At 47.4% G+C, this 21483-nt stretch overlaps 1 protein-coding gene across 1 annotated transcript in view; it reads left to right on the top strand.

The window, feature by feature from the left end:
• ANGEL2 (angel homolog 2) overlaps positions 1-13763 on the top strand; it is a 66926-nt gene extending 53163 nt beyond the window's left edge. The window contains exon 9 of the mRNA XM_030196046.1: positions 12614-13763. Coding sequence (XP_030051906.1) covers positions 12614-12765 — 152 coding nt within the window. The 3' untranslated portion in view covers positions 12766-13763. The remainder of the gene's footprint in view (positions 1-12613) is intronic.
• The last annotated feature ends 7720 nt before the right edge of the window (positions 13764-21483 follow it).

Raw genomic sequence — 21483 nt, forward strand, 5'->3', positions numbered from 1 at the left:
CTCAAAAAGTGCTGACCACGGATGCGTCTCTCCTGGGATGGGGAGCTCATGTCGATGGGCTTCACACCCAAGGAAGGTGGTCCCTCCAAGAAAGCGATCTACAGATCAATCTTCTGGAGTTGCGAGCGATCTGGAACGCTCTGAAGGCTTTCAGAGATCGGCTGTCCCACCAAATTATCCAAATTCAGACAGACAATCAGGTTGCCATGTACTATGTCAACAAGCAGGGGGGCACCGGATCTCGCCCCCTGTGTCAGGAAGCCGTCAGCATGTGGCTCTGGGCTCGCCGTCAAGGCATGGTGCTCCAAGCCACATATCTGGCAGGCGTAAACAACAGTCTGGCCGACAGGTTGAGCAGGATTATGCAACCTCACGAGTGGTCGCTCAATTCCCGTGTGGTGCGACAGATCTTCCAGGCGTGGGGCACCCCCCTGGTGGATCTCTTCGCATCTCAAGTGAACCACAAGGTCCCTCAGTTCTGTTCCAGGCTTCAGGCCCACGGCAGACTGGCGTCGGATGCCTTCCTCCTGGATTGGGGGGAAGGTCTGCTGTATGCTTATCCTCCCATTCCTCTGGTGGGGAAGACTTTGTTGAAACTCAAGCAAGACCGAGGCACCATGATTCTGATTGCTCCCTTTTGGCCGCGTCAGATCTGGTTCCCTCTTCTTCTGGAGTTATCCTCCGAAGAACCGTGGAGATTGGAGTGTTTTCCGACCCTCATCACGCAGGACGAAGGGGCTCTTCTGCATCCCAACCTCCAGTCCCTGGCTCTCACGGCCTGGATGTTGAGGGCGTAGACTTTGCCTCTTTGGGTCTGCCAGAGGGTGTCTCCCGCATCTTGCTTGCTTCCAGGAAAGACTCCACTAAGAGAAGTTACTTCTTTCATTGGAGGAGGTTTGCCGTCTGGTGTGACAGCAAGGCCCTAGATCCTCGCTCTTGTCCTACACAGACCCTGCTTGAATACCTTCTCCACTTGTCTGAGTCTGGTCTGAAGACCAACTCCGTAAGGGTTCACCTTAGTGCAATCAGTGCATACCATTACCAAGTGGAAGGTAAGCCGATCTCAGGACAGCCTTTAGTTGTTCGCTTCATGAGAGGTTTGCTTTTGTCAAAGCCCCCTGTCAAGCCTCCTACAGTGTCATGGGATCTCAATGTCGTTCTCACCCAGCTGATGAAACCTCCTTTCGAGCCACTGAATTCCTGCCATCCGAAGTACTTGACCTGGAAGGTCATTTTCTTGGTGGCAGTTACCTCGGCTCGTAGAGTCAGTGAGCTTCAGGCCCTGGTAGCCCAGGCCCCTTACACCAAATTTCATCACAACAGAGTAGTCCTCCGCACTCACCCTAAGTTTCTGCCAAAGGTTGTGTCGGAGTTCCATCTGAACCAGTCAATTGTCTTGCCAACATTCTTTCCCCGTCCTCATTCCTGCCCTGCTGAACGTCAGCTGCACACATTGGACTGCAAGAGAGCATTGGCCTTCTATCTGGAGCGGACACAGCCCCACAGACAGTCCGCCCAATTGTTTGTTTCTTTTGATCCCAACAAGAGGGGAGTGGCTGTAGGGAAACGCACCATATCCAATTGGCTAGCAGATTGCATTTCCTTCACTTACGCCCAGGCTGGGCTGGCTCTTGAGGGTCATGTCACGGCTCATAATGTTAGAGCCATGGCAGCGTCGGTAGCCCACTTGAAGTCAGCCACCATGGAGGAAATTTGCAAAGCTGCGACGTGGTCATCTGTCCACACATTCACATCTCATTACTGCCTGCAGCAGGATACCCGACGTGACAGTCGGTTCGGGCAGTCAGTTCTTCAGAACCTGTTTGGGCTTTAGGATCCAACTCCACCCCCCGAGGGCCCTGTTTGTTCTGTTCCAGGCTACACTCTCAGTTAGTTGGTAAATTTTTTAGGTCAATCTCAGTTATGTCCTCGCCGTTGCGAGGCCCAATTGACCAATGTTGTTGTTTTGAGTGAGCCTGGGGGCTAGGGATACCCCATCAGTGAGAACAAGCAGCCTGCTTGTCCTCGGAGAAAGCGAATGCTACATACCTGTAGAAGGTATTCTCCGAGGACAGCAGGCTGATTGTTCTCACAAACCCGCCCGCCTCCCCTTTGGAGTTGTGTCTTCCCTTGAAGTGTATTGTCTTGCTACATACTGGACTGGCCGGCTCGAGCCGGTTTCGGGCGGGAAGACGGCCGCGCATGCGCGGTGCGCGCGGGCGCTAGCAAAGGACTTTGCTAGTGAAGTTTCCGATTGGAGGGGCTGCCGTGGACGTCACCCATCAGTGAGAACAATCAGCCTGCTGTCCTCGGAGAATACCTTCTACAGGTATGTAGCATTCGCTTTCCTTGGAATGTATTCCAGCTGAGACCACTTAAAAACCGCATCAGATAAGAATGACTTAAAACAGTCCAAAACTTTACCTGTCATACCAAGTGAATGTGATGTAGAATCTAGCAATGAATGATCTAAGTCTACACCAAATTTGATGAGATTGTCAATATCAGGTCACCTCCATCTAATAATTTGTGCAATTCACTAAGTAGAGATGCTAAATTTGTTTCTGTGCTGCAGTCAGAGCAAAAATCAGACTGTCTAGGATGTAATACATTAGTAGATTCAATATAACTATTAAGCTGAGCTAGTACTACTTTTATCCAAGGACAAGCAGGCCTATTTGTTCTCACAAGTGGGATGACACTGACCACGTCGCCCAGTCTGTGACTTATGGCAAGCATAAATAGAGCTTTGTGGAGCATGAGACAAGCTCCATCGCACATGTGTGAGTGCCTTCCCACCCGCCTCAAGAATGCAAGCACATCAGTTCTTTTTCTACTGCAGCCCAGCTTCCGTGTTGACTCCAATGGTTGTGCAACCTGCTCCTGAACTGACACCCCAGCCTTTTCCGGTGTCGGCTCTCAAGCGCATCCGGGTCTTGTTCCCTGAGCCTGTTGGATGGCTTTTTGCAATGGTGTGCATCAACATTGGGAGTGCTTGCACCAATCCTGCCTCCCATTGCAGACCAGCTTGGTCCTCAGCATGAGGTGCAGCCACCGACACCGCATGCAACCCTGGTGTCAACTACCACTTAAGCCAGTACTCCCTTGACGACAGTGGAGGAAACTTCGCTAAAGTCGAGGCGGGAGATGGCTTCTTGACACCATTCTAGAGGAAATGGCTCCTCCACGTCGAGGCAGGACACCGAAGAGGAGTGCTCATGGGATTCAGAGGAGGATTCAAGGTACTTTTCCTCTAGACTCTCCCCTCCACTTGAAAGGAGAAAGTCTCCTCTGGAGAGCCTTTCATTCCCTCCTTTTGTTAAGGAAATGGCTGCAGCCATTCCATTTCCTTTGGAAGTGGAGGATGAGCCCAGGGCCAAGATGCTCGAGGTTCTGGACAATGAGTCTCCTCCTAGGGATGCTGTGACTGTTCCTCTCCACGAGGAACTCCAGGAAGTCCATGTTTGGAATTGGGAGTCCCCTCGGTCAGTCCCAGTACTGCCAAAGAAGATCAATACCATGTACCGGATCCATAGCACATCTGGATTTGATAAGCTTCAGTTGCCTCTCAATTCCATGGTGATGGAATCTGCTCTCAAAAGAGCCAGGAGTTCCAGGGACTATGCCTCGGCGCCCCCAGGCAGAGAAGCTGGAACCTTGGATTATTTTAGGAGGAAGAAGTTCCAGGCCTCTATGCTCATGTCACGTTTCCAGTCTTAGCTGTTCATGAGCGTTTACTTGCGAGATTCGGTGCACAGGGTGTTAGACTTAACTGACACGCTCCCACTGGAACAAGCTGAGTCACTTTGTCAGTTGGCCAAGCAGCAGAAGGCATGTTGAAAGTTCTTGGCCAGGGGCACTTACAACACTTTTTGATGTGGCGTCCAGGATCTTCCCAAAGTATAGCAATGCGTAGATTCTTATGGCTGCATGTTTCTGACTTGGAACAGTCAGTTCAGCAGAGGTTGGCGGATGAGAAGGTTGAGGAGTTCACAGAGCACATCAAGATTCATACTGATATATCTCTCCTCTCTCTCACCAGACATGTTCTGCATCTGCCTCCACATCTAGGAGGTCTTTTGGCAAGTCCAGGAGGGGTCCCTATTACTCTCAGAGGTGTAGGTATGCCACCTGCTCTCACCAGCGTGTTCAGACTTAGCCCCAGCGTGCTTTTTCTCATCAACAAGGTTCACCCAAAGCCCCTGCTGCTCCCCAGTCAAAATAGGGGACAGGTTTTTGACTGGCTTCAGCAGAGCATAACCAAAGTACCAGTGTCTGTCCCACATGACTTGTCGGTCGGGGAAAGCTGAAGTCTTTTCACGAAAGACTTATAGAGGCCTTATAACCTACTGGTGGGTTCTCCAAATAGTCCGACTCAGATATGCCCTCAATTGGTATCGAAAACCTCCAAATTGTCCATCGAGAGCTCATTCCTTCAGCTCTCAGCACAGGCAGCTACTTGCATAGGAACTCTCAGCCCTTCTGAAGGCCCATGGGGTCGAACCCATTCCACCAGAGGAAGAAGGACAGGAATTCTATACTTCCTTGTGCAGAAGAAAACAGGGGGGATGCATCCCATTGTAGACCTAAGGGCCCTAAACAAATTCCTAGTCAAAGAAAAGTTCAGGATGGTTTCCCTGGGCACCCTTTTCCCCATGATTCAGGAAAACGATTGGCTATGCTCTCTGGACTTAAAGTATGCTTATACTCACATCCAAATAATTCCAGTGCATAAGAAGTATCTATGATTTTGGCTGGGAACACATCACTACCAGTACCGCGTGTTGCATTTTGGCCTCGCATCACTTCCCAGGTTTTTCACAAAATGTCTAGCAGTAGTTGCAGCATTGCTACGCAGACTGGGGAGTCCATGTGTTCCATTATCTTGACGATTGGCTGGTGAAGAACACCCTGGAGGACGATGCTCAGGAGTCCATGTGGAGGACTATTTGGGTGCTAGAGCTACTAGGGTTCATTTTAAACTACCCCAAGTCCCACCTTCGCCCTGCCCAACAATTGGAATTCATAGGAGCCCTGCTCAACACACAGAGAGGGTTCGACCTTATCTTCCAGGGCCGAGAGCAAGCACTTTTTTGGTCCCACTGGCGTCCCAGGTTCGATCCTCTCAGCAGGTCACAGCTTGGCAGATGTTAAGGTTGTTTGACCACATGGTGCATAAGTACATTATTGCCATACTGGGAAAGACTAAAGGTCCATCAAGCCCAGCATCCTGTTTCCAACAGTGGCCAATCCAGGTCACAAATACCTTTCAAGATCCCAAAAAAGTACAAAACGTTCTATACTGCTTATCCCAGAAATAGTGGATTTTCCCCAAGTCCATTTAATAATGGTCTATGGACTTTTTTTTTAGGAAGCCGTCCAAACCTTTTTTTAAACTCCACTAAGCTAACCGCCTTTACCACATTCTCTGGCAACGAATTCCAGAGTTTAATTACATGTTGAGTGAAGAAAAATTTTCTCTGATTTGTTTTAAATTTACTACATTGTAGCTTCATCACATGCCCCCTAGTCCTAGTATTTTTGGAAAGCGTAAACAGACACTTCACATCTACCTGTTCAACTCCGCTCATTATTTTATAGACCTCTATCATATCTCCCCTCAGTACGTAACACCCACGACACATCTTCACATGAGATCAGCCCAATGGACCCTAGCTTCTCGGTGGTGTCAAGCCATCCGAGTGTCACCAGAGCTTATTCGCTGACTTCACTGGTGGACCATTTAATCCAGCTTGACTCTGGGACTTCCATTCTAAATTCCTTAGCCCCAGAAGGTGCTGACGATGGATACATCCCTCCTTGGTTGGGGAACTCATGCAGATGGACTTCACACTCAAGGTGTCTGGTCCGCCCGGGAAACGAATCTTCAGATCAAGCTCCTGAGCTCCGGGTGATCTGGGTGCTCTAAAGGCTTTCAGAGATCGGCTGTTACACCAAATTGTTCTCATTCAAACAGCCAATCAGATTGCCATATATTACACCAGCAAGTAGGGGTGCACTGGATTGCATCCTCGGTGTCAGGAGGCTATCTTGATGTGGCATTGGACTCGCCAACATGCCGTGTACCTGTGAGCCACTTAATCTGGTGGACAAAAACAACAGCCTGGCCAACAGACTGAGCAGGGTTTTGCAACTGCACTAGTGGTCTTTCAGCATGACTGTTGTCCGCAAGATCTTCTGAGCAAGGGGCACTCCCTTGGTGGATTTCTTTGCCACTCACATTGATTACAAGGTCCCCTCAGTTCTTTTCCAGGCTTCAGGCCACTGCATATTAGCGTTGGATGTCTTCCTTCTCCATTGGAGGACAGGTCTGCTGTATATATATCCTTCCATACCTCTTGAAAGAAAGACTTTGCTGAAACTCAGGCAAGACTGCGGGACCATGATTCAGAATAAGGGATCTCTTCTTCATCCCAACCTTCAATCTCTAGCTCTCATAACTTGGATGTTGAGAGCGTAGAATTTGCTTCCTTGGATCTTTCAGAGGGTGTCTCTTGGGTCTAGCTGGCTTCCACTAAGTGGTGTTATTCTTTCAAATGAAGGAGGTTTGCCGTCTGGTGTGAGAGCAAGGCCCTAGATCCCCTTTGCGTGCCATACACAGACCCTGCTTGAATACCTTCTGCACCGCTCCAAGTCTGGTCTTAAGACCAGCTCTGTGAGGGTTCAACTCAGTGCAATTAGTGCTTATCAAATCGGCTGGTTTAGATGGAACTCTGACACCACCTTTGGCAGGAACCTAGGGTGCGTGCAGAGGACTACTCTGTTGTGATGACCTGAAGCTCACTGACTCTATGAACTGAAGTAACAGTCACCAAGAAAATGACCTTCCAGGTCAAGCACTTCAGATGGCAAGACGTCAGTGGCTCGAAAGGAGCTTTCATCAGCTGGGTGAGAATGACGTTGAGGTCCCCTGACACTGGTGGAGGTTTGACAGGGAGCTTTGACAAAACAAACCTCACATGAATCGAACAACTACAGGTTGTCCAGAGATTGGCTTACCTTCTACACAATGATAATATTCTTTCCCCGACCTCATGCCCATCCTGGCGAAAGCGCCTTGCACACCTTAGATTGCAGGAGAGCATTGGCCTATTGCTTGGGTCAGACCAAGTCCCACAGACAGTCTGCCCAACTTTTTATTTCTTTTGATCCCAACAGGATGGGGGTCACCATCGGGGAAATAAAAATTCTTCTTAGCCGTCTTAAGTTGAGAGTTATAATAATAGGAAAGTTCCTTAAATGTTTGCCTCAATAATGGATTATTGCGATCTTTCCGCCAAAGACGATCGGCTCTTTGTAATTGGTGCTTTAGTAGTAACAGGCTACTATGGAACCATGAAGATTTTCTAGAATAAGGTGTAGAAGTTTTAGTTTTACTTTTAGATTGGGGTTTAACTATCGAGTTTAATGTTGATTCCCAACATGCAGATGCCTCTTCTAATGGCATATCTAGGAAATTATTTGGGGAAAAAAGAGTGTAATGGTTGAATAACATTGGTATCGTGATTTAAAAATTGAGAAGTATGAGAAGAATGATTTGGGCTAGGCATCAAAGAGAGTTTATTCAGCCTTCACAAACCCAAGTTTCCGTGAGGCAGAGTAGATCCAAGACTATGGGAAGAGATCAGATTTTGAACCAAAGAAGTAATATCAGTAAGAAAAGCAGGGGGAGAAACTGACCTAGAAGAGCCAGGAATACAGGAAACACAGGTCTTTCAAAACATCCCTCTCAGCATTTATTGGACCTCTGTCATATCTCCTCTCATCCGTCAGCTGTGAATATCTTTTCTGTCACCAGTATCTCTCCCAATCTAACTTGTTGAAGGCTGATGCAAAGAATTCATTTAATCTCTCCGCTATGGCTTTATCTTCCCTGAGTGCCCCTTTTACCCCTCGGTTGTCTAGCAGTCCAACTGATTCTTTTGCTGGCTTCTTGCTGTTAATATACCTAAAAAAATTTTTTACTATCCAGCTTATTTTCGAAAGAGAAGGCAAGCCATCTTCCGACACAAATTGGTAGGTGGCCGGACATCTCTCAATGCCGGCGAAATTGGCATAATGGAAACTCGATTTTGGCTGGCCTCAACTGCAGTCACCTCCCCTGACTCCCCCAGTGGTCACTAACCCCCTCCCACCCTCAAAAAAACAACTTTAAAAACTTTTTTTTCCAGCCTCTATGCCAGCCTCAAATGTCATACTCAGGTCCATCGCAGCAGTATACAGGTCCCTGGAGCAGTTTTAGTGGGTGCAGTGGACTTCAGGCAGGCGGACCCAGGCCCATCCCCCCCTACCTGTTACACTTGTGGTGGAAAATGGGAGCCCTTCAAAACCCAGCCGAAACCCACTGTACCCACATGTAGGTGCCCCCCTTCACCCCTTATGGCTATGGTAGTGGTGTACAGTTGTGGGGAGTAGGTTTTGGGGGGCTCAGCACACAAGGTAAGGGAGCTATGCACCTGGGACCAATTTGCGAAGTCCACTGTAGTGCCCCCTAGGGTGCCCGGTTGGTGCCCTGGCATGTGAGGGGGACCAGTGCACTACGAATCCTGGCCCCTCCCACGACCAAATGCCTTGGATTTGTTTGTTTTTGAGATGGCTGGCTTTGGTTTCCATTATGGGCGAAAACCGAAGCCGGCCATCTCAAACCCGGCAATCTCAACATTTATATCAAGATTTGGCCGGCCCCAACCGTATTATCAAAAAAAAAAAGATGGCCGGCCATCTTTTTCGAAAATATGGTTGGCTCCGCCTCTTCGCAGCGCCGTCCTCGGAGATGGGCGTCCCCAGTCAAAAATGCCCCTCCATGTGTTTTTTTGCCTCCAAAACAATCTTTTTTTTTCAAAGTCCCTCTTTGCCTTTTTTATCAGTGCTTTGCATTTGACTTGCCATTCTTTATGCTGTTGCTTATTATTTTCAGTCGGATCCTTCTTCCATTTTCTGAAGGATTTTCTTTTAGCTGTAATAGCTTCCTTCACCTCATTTTTTAACCATGCTGTCTGTTGTTTGGCCTTCCTTCCTCCTTTTTTAATACATGGAATGTATTTGCCCTGGGCTATCCTTATTCATTTAGCCTATCCCAGAGGGCCACTTAGCAAACCCTACCAACAATGACAAAGACCAAGGGAAAAAAAGGTTCAGAAAACATCAACTCAATCTCAGTTCAAGAATGCACCAAGTTTTTGACTACTACGCACCAGACAACATTCCAATAGTGGCAGATTAATCTTTATTCCTAAACTTCTAGAAACTCATAATAACACATAAATGGATTTTAAATATGGATACAGATTCCAATTGAAGCCCATATCTGCAGACCATCATCCCCACTTTTGTGAGTAGGAGTACTACTACTGCTACTACCACTTACTACTTCTGTAGCACTACTTGGCATATTCAGCACTGTACAAATACACATGAGACAGCCTCTTCCCCATAGAGCTTATGGTCTAATCAGTGCACACATCCATGGCAAAACAGCAACCCTTCAACACCAGGATTAATTACAATAGAATTTGTTAATCCTGGCTTCAGTTGTTTTTGCTCCAGAGATTATTTTTGTGAATAAATGATAAATTGGATTCATAACTTAATTGTGGAGTATTAGCACCTAATTACATTGTGGGTAGGATTAAGTACTGTAGAAATAATGTAGAGCTCAGTCTCTAGTTGTTTGGAGCAGGGGCCTCAAAGTCCAGTCCTCGAGGGCCACAAACGAGTTGGGTTTTCAGGGTATCCATAATATTGTTATGCAAGACTTACATGCCTATTTCCTCCATTGTATGTAAATCTCTCTGTTGCATATTTATGAAGGATACAGTATCTTAAAAACAATAGTTTGCTTTAGTCCTTGGTCTCCAGTTATGTGAAACACATGAAATTTCAGCCTATTGTCTGTTGATATTGTCTCTTGCTTATGTCTGGCTTGTTCTTGCTGTACACTGCCTTGGGAGAATGTCTTTAAGAAAAAATAATGTGCTAGCTCCTAATAAGTACATTAAAAAAAAATAAATTACAGTGGGGGAAATAAGTATTTGATCCCTTGCTGATTTTGTAAGTTTGCCCACTGACAAAGACATGAGCAGCCCATAATTGAAGGGTAGGTTATTGGTAACAGTGAGAGATAGCACATCACAAATTAAATCCGGAAAATCACATTGTGGAAAATATATGAATTTATTTGCATTCTGCAGAGGGAAATAAGTATTTGATCCCCCACCAACCAGTAAGAGATCTGGCCCCTACAGACCAGGTAGATGCTCCAAATCAACTCGTTACCTGCATGACAGACAGCTGTCGGCAATGGTCACCTGTATGAAAGACACCTGTCCACAGACTCAGTGAATCAGTCAGACTCTAACCTCTACAAAATGGCCAAGAGCAAGGAGCTGTCTAAGGATGTCAGGGACAAGATCATACACCTGCACAAGGCTGGAATGGGCTACAAAACCATCAGTAAGACGCTGGGCGAGAAGGAGACAACTGTTGGTGCCATAGTAAGAAAATGGAAGAAGTACAAAATGACTGTCAATCGACAAAGATCTGGGGCTCCACGCAAAATCTCACCTCGTGGGGTATCCTTGATCATGAGGAAGGTTAGAAATCAGCCTACAACTACAAGGGGGGAACTTGTCAATGATCTCAAGGCAGCTGGGACCACTGTCACCACGAAAACCATTGGTAACACATTACGACATAACGGATTACAATCCTGCAGTGCCCGCAAGGTCCCCCTGCTCCGGAAGGCACATGTGACGGCCCGTCTGAAGTTTGCCAGTGAACACCTGGATGATGCCGAGAGTGATTGGGAGAAGGTGCTGTGGTCAGATGAGACAAAAATTGAGCTCTTTGGCATGAACTCAACTCGCCGTGTTTGGAGGAAGAGAAATGCTGCCTATGACCCAAAGAACACCGTCCCCACTGTCAAGCATGGAGGTGGAAATGTTATGTTTTGGGGGTGTTTCTCTGCTAAGGGCACAGGACTACTTCACCGCATCAATGGGAGAATGGATGGGGCCATGTACCGTACAATTCTGAGTGACAACCTCCTTCCCTCCGCCAGGGCCTTAAAAATGGGTCGTGGCTGGGTCTTCCAGCACGACAATGACCCAAAACATACAGCCAAGGCAACAAAGGAGTGGCTCAGGAAGAAGCACATTAGGGTCATGGAGTGGCCTAGCCAGTCACCAGACCTTAATCCCATTGAAAACTTATGGAGGGAGCTGAAGCTGCGAGTTGCCAAGCGACAGCCCAGAACTCTTAATGATTTAGAGATGATCTGCAAAGAGGAGTGGACCAAAATTCCTCCTGACATGTGTGCAAACCTCATCATCAACTACAGAAGACGTCTGACCGCTGTGCTTGCCAACAAGGGTTTTGCCACCAAGTATTAGGTCTTGTTTGCCAGAGGGATCAAATACTTATTTCCCTCTGCAGAATGCAAATAAATTCATATACTTTCCACAATGTGATTTTCCGGATTTAATTTGTGATGTGCTATCTCTCACTGTTACCAATAACCTACCCTTCAATTATGGGCTGCTCATGTCTTTGTCAGTGGGCAAACTTACAAAATCAGCAAGGGATCAAATACTTATTTCCCCCACTGTATATATTTTTTTATTCCTAGCCTTTTTTTGAGCAAACTGCTTGAAATTGGGTAGACCTGGTAGGCTTGAACCTGGAGAAACCCATTGAAGCACACGCTCTTAGAGTAATGGCAGCATGTGTGACTACAATACTGAAAGCTAGCCACCCTGCACACTAATTTATAACAAGGCTGTTAAATAAAGCAAATAATTTTTGTGCACTTCACTCACAAAAGAGGAGCTATCACCAGGTCTTTGCATCTCTAGTGATAGGATTTGTAAGGTTGCATTGTACCTATCCTTCAATACATTCACTAGTCACTGTCACCTGAACCATTGGAGCCGACTCTGTGGGTGCTGTGGGTGCTTGAGCACCCCCAATATTGAGAAAATTCCTTGTATGTGTCCAGGGAGGGGTCATTTCCATTGGGCTTAGCACCCCCAATAATTTTGAAAAGTTGGCTCCTATGACCTGAACTGTATGTGTCCAATAAGAATTCAGAATGGTTTGTTGATATTACAGGAGTTGTGCATAGGACAGTGCCATCTCTCACCTTCCTAGTGCCCAGGGCTATTGGTTTCTATCTTTAAACATCTCAATTTAAAATACTCCTAGAAAACATTATCTTCTGTTTTCTGTTGCCTCTTTTGCACTTTTTATTTGCTGCTTTTTCCTCAGTTCTGTCAGCAACTTGCAAGAGATCATAGACTGTCAAGACCAAGGACTGTTCTAGCTAGCAATTTCTTCAAAAGGAAGGTCTTGTTTGAATGAAGCATTTCTGTGTACCTTTCCCTCCACTACTATGGAGAAGGAACTTAGAAGTGAATTTAACAGTTGCTACATAATGCCTTATAATTTTTTAAGTCCCAGAGATTAGGAAAAGCTCTTCAGGCTTGGCAGGTCTTGTGAGCCAATGTTATAATTCTTTGGGATGCTGTTTTGAGAGAACCGAGTTATCACTTTGTGCATTAATAATTAATAATTTTTTTCTCTGGCTTTCTTTCAGGAGAAGCCAGAGGTGTAAGCAAGGGTCTGACGCTCCTTGGCAGACTCTCACTTCTAACAGAACAAGACCTGTGGCGTGTAAATGGACTCCCCAATGAAAATAATTCCTCGGATCACCTTCCTCTCTTAGCCAAGTTCAGGCTTGAGCTCTGACCCCCTGCCATCTCTCAGCAAGAAACAATTTCTTCATGTTTTTTTTCCCCTTTTCTGTGCTTGCAAAAGACCTCTATTGATGTCAGAATAAAATTTGGTGCACAAATGCGGAATTTCTAGCATTTTTACATGTTTAAAACAGAATTTTTAAAAGAGATATATTTTTCGGGAGCTGTTCAGTCAAATGTCCCAAACAATAGTTTTCCCAGCAGTTGCTGTTTGGTAATGGAAACTGCATCTCTGCCATATCCAGAAATGTATCAGAAACTTTGTAAATATTTTTATTATGATTTAATCTCAGTAAAATATGTACAGTGAAAGTTGTGGCTAATGGTTTTTATGTAATTGTATTTACGCAACATTTTTATACTATTCTGTGTATGCATATGTGTAATTCCATCGGTAAGCAGCATCTTCTTCATAAACAGACTTTTGTATAACAGTAACTCATTAAGCTTGTAAGTAATTAATTGAACAATATGGATGTTTGTAGGCGTTTTGAAAACTTCCACATTCTGGAAATTATTTATGCTGGTCTTGTCTCATATAATATTTCTTCCTGTTCATACCTAGCTAAAGACTTGAGTTCTGAAAGGGACATTTAAAAATAGGTCAGTATAATCCAATTCTTAACCCAGTCCTTGTGACACACCAAGCCAATCAGGTTTTCAGGATATCCACAGTGAATATGCATGATATAGATTTGCATACAGTGGAGGTAGTGAATGCAACTTTGTCTCATGCATATTCAGTATAGATAATCAGGCTGGGTGTATCCCGAGCACTGAGTTGAGAATCCCCTGGCCTAGACATGGTATGGTATTCTGATGGAGTAATGTGTAGCACCAAATTATTTTTGCCATGATTCAGGGTTTACATAACAAAATATTATTTATCTCATTCTCCCCTCACCCCAAGGGCCACAAAGGAGTCCTACTTTTTGAGGATTACTAATACATGCATACCACCCTGGTTTGCAGGCCAGCTTTATATTCCTTTCTCTGAGGACAAGCAGGCTGCTTGTTCTCACATGTGGGTCGACGTCCGCGTCAGCCCGGGAATCGGCAATTTTGCAAGCAAAATATTTAAAAAAGTTTTGCCAGAGTCTTCTGGCGCGTGTGCAGCGCGCACCCATCTTCACGCCCATCGCGTGAGCGTTCCCACTCAGTTATTTTTTGTCCGCGGTGAGGTGCGGTCGAGTTTTTCCCCGTTCCTCGCAAGCCCGGGGAAGAGTTTTCTGTCGTTGTCTTTTCGACCTTCTTTCTTTCTTTCTTTTTTGTAGTAGAATTTACAGTTAAAAAAAACAAAACAAAAAAACTCCCGTAGTTTTCTTACTTTTGCGCCTCTTTTTTAAGTTTCCTTTGTTTTTCGACGTGGCCGGCTTGCTCCCTTCTTTTCGTGCCCTTTTTTCTTTTAACAGGCACAATCACGTCTTTTGATTTCACCGAAGCCGTTTTTTCTTCCATGTCATCAAAGACACCCAGCGGCTTCAAACGTTGTGCTCAGTGTAACCGGACTATCTCATGTACCGATAACCACGCTTGGTGTCGCCAGTGCCTTGGGCCCGACCACAGCCCAGCTGCTTGTGTCTTCGCATGACAAAACGAGCCCAAGCGTCTCGAGAGGCCCAACGAGAGAAGCTTTTTGGTCTCAGTCCGGTCCTTTGACATCGACATTGGTACCGAGGTCGGCGTCATCGACATCGAGGGATGCATCGACGTCGGGAGCGAAGGTAATGGCTGCGGAATGACCAACTCGTGCTGGGAGCAGTGAGGCATCGAGTGGGTCTCCACCTGTCTCAAGGCCTCCTGTTATGCAGGCCCTCCAGGACCGACCTTCATCAGGCCCAGCCCCGAGGAGACGTGAGGATTCCACATCTTCATCGGTACTGAGGAGTTTTGACAGCGGGCGTCGAGCGAAGGCGTAGAAGCACCGTCACCATTCTCCTTTGACACATTGTGCCGGGAGCTCCGGGGCGTCAAGGGATTCGGCATCCGAGAAGCAGCACGGAGAGGATCGCTCTCCCTCTATTCAGGAGGTGCCGATGCATCGGTTTAGCAGCCCGGTACCTGCTCCCGAGCCTCAACAGATTCTGCCACCGGCTCCTATGCTGACCCCGCAGCCTTGTCCGACGGCGGCTCTCGATGAGCGAGGGTTACTGTGCCAGTCTGCTTTGCTGTCAGGGGTGCTTGCACCTTCTGTACCGTCGGCTACAGCGGTTTCTGGCCTTTCGCCTGTGGTGAGGTCCCCAACCTCGGTGCCGCCTGCGGCATCAGTGTCGGCTGCCACCCAGGTCGACTCTCCCGCAACGTCGGTGGAGGAAGCTTCACCGGAGTCTAGGCGGGCGTCGATTTCTCGGCACCGCCATCGAAGGCGTCGTTCCTCGGCATCGAGGCAGGCTCAGTTTCGAACTGCTCTGAGAGATGTCCAATAATGAAGATGAGCGTTCGTGGGAGGAAGAGGAGGATCCCAGGTACTTTTCTTCTGACAAGTCCTATGGGATTCCTTCTGAACCTTCCCCTCCACCAGAAAGGAGACTGTCTCCACCAGAGAGTCTAACTTTTACCACCTTTGTCCGGGAAATGGTTGCAGCTATTCCCTTCCCTATGGAGGTTGAGCCCAGCGCTGAGATGCTCAAGGTCCTGGATTATCCTTCTCTACCTAGAGAGGCTGCAACGGCTCCTTTGCATAATGTACTGAAGGAAGTCCTTATGCGAAACTGGTCATTCCCTCTGTCTAACCCCGTGATCCCAAAGAGAACTGAATCCCAATATCGGATCCACGGGGAACCTAGATTGATGAAGTCTCAGCTACCTCACAATTCCATGATGGTGGACTCCACTCTCAAAAGAGCCAACAGTACTAGGGACTATGCCTCGGTGCCCCCAGGCAGAGAATCTAGAACCTTGGACTCTTTTGGGAGGAAGGCGTATCAGGCCGCTATGATTGCTACCAAAATCCAGACATACCAGCTCTGCATCCACTTGCGGAACTCGGTGAGGCAACTGTCTAGCTTGGTTGATGCGCTCCCTCCGAAGCAGGCTGAGCCTTTTCACCAGGAGGTCAGGCAGCAGAAGGCGTGTTGAAAATTCTTGTCCAGGGGTACGTTCAACACTTTTGATGTAGCATCCAGAATTGCTGCTCAAGGTATAGTGATGCGCAGACTCTCATGGCAAGGAACATCCGCTGCTGGACCAAATGATCCAGGTGTCTCTGACCTGGATCATTCAGTCCAGCAGTGGATGTTCCTTGCCGGGGGGATAAACTTTTTGGTGAGAAAGTAGAGGATCTGGTTGACCAGCTCAAAAAGCACAATGATGCTATGGATTCTCTCTCCCGCCGGTTGTCTTCTGCTACTATCACCTCATCTAGGAGGTTTTTTGGAGGGAAGAGGAGTGCTCCCTATTCCTATGCTACTATTCCTATGCTAGGCGTAGGTACACTCCTGCTTCTCAGCAGCCTGTCCAGGCTCAGTCCCAGTGTGCTCGTTCTCATCACTGGCGTGCGCCTAAGGCCTCTGTGGCTCCCCAGCAAAAGCAAGGGATGGGCTTTTGACTGGCTCCACTTCAGCATAGCCTCAGAAAAAGTGTCTGTACCGGATGACTTGCCGGTCAGGTCGAGGTTGATATTTTTTCACCAAAGGTGGCCTCTCATAACCTCCAATCAGTGGGTTCTTCAAATAGTCCCGTCAGGATACACCCTCAATCTGGAATCCAGACCTCCTATTTGTCCTCCGGGAGCTCATTCTTACAGTTCCCAGCACAAACTGGTACTTGCAGAGGAACTCTCCGCCCTTCTACAGGCCCAAGAGGTTGAACCCGTTCCACCAGGGGAAAAAGGGCTGGGATTCTATTCCAGGTACTTCCTTGTGCAAAAGAAAACGGGGGGGGGGATGCGTCCCATCCTAGACCTAAGTGCCCTGAACAAATTTCTAGTCTGAGAAAAGTTCAGGATGGTTTCCCTGGGCACCCTTTTTCCCATGATTCAGGAAAACGATTGGCTATGCTCTCTGGACTTAAAGGATGCTTACACCCACATCTCGATACTCCCAGCTCACAGGAAGTATCTTCAGTTTCGGCTAGGAACACAGCACTTTCAGTACCGTGTACTGCCTTTTGGCCTGACGTCTGCGCCTAGAGTGTTTACCAAATGCCTAGCTGTAGTTGTAGCGTCGCTACACAGACTGGGAGTGCATGTGTTTCCTTATCTCAACGATTGGCTGGTGAAGAGCACCTCGAAGGAGGGTGCTCTGGAGTCCATGTGAATGACTATTCGGGTGCTAGAGCTACTGGGGTTTGTCATAAATTATCCCAAGTCCCATCTCACCCCAGTCCAAAAATTGGAATTCATTGGAGCTCGAGCTTACCTTCCCGAGGCAAGGGCGGACAACCTTTTGTCCCTGGTATCCATGGTTCGAGCATCCCAGCAGGTCACAGCTTGGCAGATGTTGAGACTTCTGGGGCACATGGCCTCTACAGTTCATGTAACTCCCATGGCACATCTACATATGGGATCATCTTAATGGACCCTAGCTTCCCAGTGGTTTCAAGCTGCGGGGGATCTAGAAGATGTAGTCCAACTGTCCACCAGCTTTCGGAATTCTTTTCACTGGTGGACGATTCGATCCCATTTGACTTTGGGGCGACCATTCCAAGTTCCTCAGCTACAGAAAGTGCTGACGACGGATGCATCTCTCCTGGGTTGGGGAGCTCATGTAGATGGGCTCCACACTCAGGGAGCCTGGTCGTTTCAGGAAAAAGATCTGCAGATCAACCTCCTGGAATTAAGAGCGATCTGGAACACTCTAAAGGCTTTCAGAGATCAGCTGTCCAAGTCATCTTAATTCAGACAATCAGGTTGCCATGTACTACACCAACAAGCAGAGAGGCACCGGATCTCGCCCTCTGTGTCAGGAAGCCATCCAGATGTGGCTTTGGGCACGCCATCACGGCATGTTTCTCCAGGCCACTTATCTGGCAGGTGTAAACAACAGTCTGGCCGACAGACTGAGCAGGATAATGCAACCTCACGAGTGGTCACTGAACATGGGTGTAGTCCGCAAGATCTTCCGAGTGTGGGGCACCCCCTCACTGGATTATTTTGCCACTCAGATCAATCACAAGGTCCCTCAGTTCTGTTCCAGGGTTCAGGCCCATGACAGACTAGCGTCAGATGCCTTTCTCCTACATTGGGGGACAGGCCTCCTGTATGCGTGTCCTCCCATACCTCTAGTAAGGAAGACTTTGCACCTTTCTGGCAGTGTCAGATCTGGTTCCCTCTTCTTCTGGAGTTGTCCTCCGAGGAACCGTGGAGATTGGAGTGTTTTTCATCACTCAGAATGAGGGGTTGCTTCTACATCCCAACCTCCAGTCTCTGGCTCTCACGGCCTGGATATTGAGAGCTTAGAATTCGCCTCAGGTCTTTCAGAGGGTGTCTCCCGAGTCTTGCTTGCTTCTAGGAAAGATGCCACAAAGAGGTGTTACTCTTTTAAATGGAGTATGTTTGCCATCTGGTGTGACAGCAAGGCCCTAGATCCTCTTGTCCTACACAGACCCTGCTTGAGTACCTTCTACACTTGTCAGAGTCTGGTCTCAAGACCAACTCCGTAAGGGTTCACCTTAGTGCGATTAGGGCTTATCACCGCTGTGTAGAGGGTAAGCCTATCTCTGGACAGCCTTAAGGTGTTCGATTCATTAGAGGTTTGCTTTTGTCAAAGCCCCCTGTCAAACCTCCACCAGTGTCATGGGATCTCAACGTCGTTCTCACCCAACTGATGAAAGCTCCTTTTGAGCCACTGAATTCCTGCCATCTGAAGTACTTGACCTGGAAGGTCGTTTTCTTGGTGGCAGTTACTTCAGCTCGTACAGTCAGTGAGCTTCAGGCCTTGGTAGTGCATGCACCTTATATTAAGTTTCATCACAACAGAGTAGTCCTCCGCACGCACCCTAAGTTCCTGCCAAAGGTGGTGTCGGAGTTCCATCTGAACCAGTCAATTGTCTTGCCAACATTCTTTCCCCGTCCTCATACCCGCCCTGGCAAGAGCAGTTTGCACACCTTGGACTGCAAGAGAGCACTGGCCTTTTACGTGGAGCGGAAAAAGCCCTTTAGACATTCCGCCCAGTTGTTTGTTTCTTTTGATCCCAACAGGAGGGGAGTTGCCATCGGAAAACACACAATCTCCAATTGGCTAGCAGATTGCATTTCCTTCACTTAAGCTCAAACTGGGTTGACTCTAGAGGGCCATGTCACGGCTTACAATGTCAGAGCCATGGCTGTGTCAGTGGCTGACTTAAAGTCAGCCTCCATTGAAGAGATTTGCAAGGCTGCAACGTGGTCATCATTCCACACATTCACATCTCACTACTGACTTCAGCAGGACACCCAACACAACAGTCAGTTTGGGCAGTGCTGCAGAATCTGTTCGGGGTTTAGAATCCAACTCCACCCCCCTAGACCCATTTTTGTTCTGTTCCAGGCTGCACTCTGTTAGTTGTTTATGGTTTCAGGTCAATCTCTGTTATGTCCTCGCCGTTGCGAGGCCCAATTGACCAATGTTCATTGTTTTGAGTGAGCCTGGGTGCTAGGGATACCCCACATGTGAGAGCAAGCAGCCTGCATGTCCTCGGAGAAAGCGAAGATACATACCTGTTGCAGGTATTCTCCGAGGACAGCAGGCTGATTGTTCTCACAAACCCGCCCAGCTCCCCTTTGGAGTTGTTGTTTGTTGTTTATTTGCTTTTTGATTAAACTGAGCAGGAACGCTCATGCGACGGGCAGGAAGACGTCTGCGCATGTGCAGTGCGCACTGCACGCGCGCCAGAAGACTGGCAAAACTTTTTTTTATATTTTGCTTGCAAAATTGCCGATTCCCTGGCCGACGCAGACGTCGACCCACATGTGAGAACAATCAGCCTGCTCTCCTCGGAGAATACCTGCTACAGGTATGTATCTTCGCTTTATCTAATGAATATCCTGGCTCTTGGACCGATGATCAGAAGCAAATGCAGGTGTTAGAGGCTGTTAGTGCCATACTAGTGCCTTCGTTTGCTACCGCTGCATGATCAGAGCCCCCGAGTGCGTGAAACAACTCGCTCACTGGCTCTGAATGCAACTAGCATGCAAATGCATGCAAAACAGGGGTCCTAGTGCAAGTAGCATGCAACTGCATTCTAAATGTATTCCTCCCCAATGATCAGCTAGCAGCGCGCTAAACATTGGTGTGCTGTCCGCGGCAAACCCTACAGCAGCTTGGAGCTGGAGTAAGGGTTTGCAGACCATTGGAGAGGAATGGTGAGCCCTGTCCAGCATACATTTGCATGCTATCAGGCCCCCCATTCCCCCCAAGTTCAGAGGGGCTGGAGATCTGGTGGGACTCCAACCCCCCCCCCCCCCCCCATCATCTCAGCCCTGTGTCGGGGGGGGGGGGGCGGTCAGGGGAACTGGTCCCTGTGTTTGACAGGTTTGGGCTTTTGACCTGTCAAACAGGTGCAGGAGGATGATCAGAGATAACATGCTTAAATTTGCATGCTATTATCTCTGATTATAGGGGGCGGTAAAGCCCCACACTGTTCCAGCGCTATTTTTACAGCGTGGGGTTTTTGATCATCTTCCCATCTGAGAGATGGGAGCAGTCTAGCTTCCTAATGTTGTCTGACCCAGCTGGAGGCTAGAGGAATGCTGGCAGCACAGCAACCAGAGGCCACTTCTACTACTGTGGAGAAACTAGTTTATGGTTTCTTTGAGTAGATCAGTACAATAATTTATTTCTTTGAGTCAGCCAGGATGAAGTGTTTTGCCTCAATGAGGTATTAAAGTAATGCATTTATTTTACTTATATCTGAGAAAAGGATCTTTAAATGTTGTCACTGGCTACTGTGACTGTAGAGTTTAGCAGGACCAGTATACCTACCAGAACTGTTCACACCTTTGTAGTCTGTTTTTCATTTGATCTCTTGATAATTTGTTCGCTTCTCTTGGTATCTTTCATTTCTGTTGCACCTTAGCACCTTTACAATAAAGTAAAAGCCATGTGTTAAAAATAAATACAGTTTGTGTAGATTTCGCCAGATTTATCAGACTTATACCTCATACTAGTCCACAATATCACCTTGTATTTGTTTCTTTTACCTCTCCTGGCACACGCCTTCTCGGTGTTATGTAAGCCACATTGAGCCTGCAAATAGGTGGGAAAATGTGGGATACAAAAGCTTAAGCCATTCATGTGTGTGCCTTGATTTTTTTCTCATAAAACTTTGAAATGCTCAGTTTTGGTGGTCACACATCCTACTGATACAAGGCCAGTTTTATTACTGTGGTTGTTACTGAAAAACTTTGTCTGGACATCTTAGGGAGTTACACCTTTCCATTCAATCTGCAATGAAGTTTTGTATAGCCATTGAGTGGGCCAATCAAAATTTGACTGCTGCAAGGGAATTGGCACTGGAAGCATTTCAGGGGCAAGGTCAAATAAAAAGTATTTTGTACTAGCCCTCCTGCCCCCTCCCCCACCTTTTTTTTCTGTTCATAGCTAAAGTAGTCATGTGGTCTAGTAGACAGGGTTTGTTGCACAGCAGAGATGTAGTAAGGTGTTTTAATACAGCTTTAGAGATTGGTTCACAACTATCAGTTTTGTTCTTTAGGCCCTCAGCACCCCCCCCCCCCCCCCCCCCCAGGGTGACCCTTCCTATATAGTCTGCCTAATCCATTGCTGTCTCCTTC

This window comes from Microcaecilia unicolor, chromosome 3 (genome assembly GCF_901765095.1).
Source record: "Microcaecilia unicolor chromosome 3, aMicUni1.1, whole genome shotgun sequence".
In the NCBI taxonomy this organism is placed as follows: Eukaryota; Metazoa; Chordata; class Amphibia; order Gymnophiona; family Siphonopidae; genus Microcaecilia; species Microcaecilia unicolor.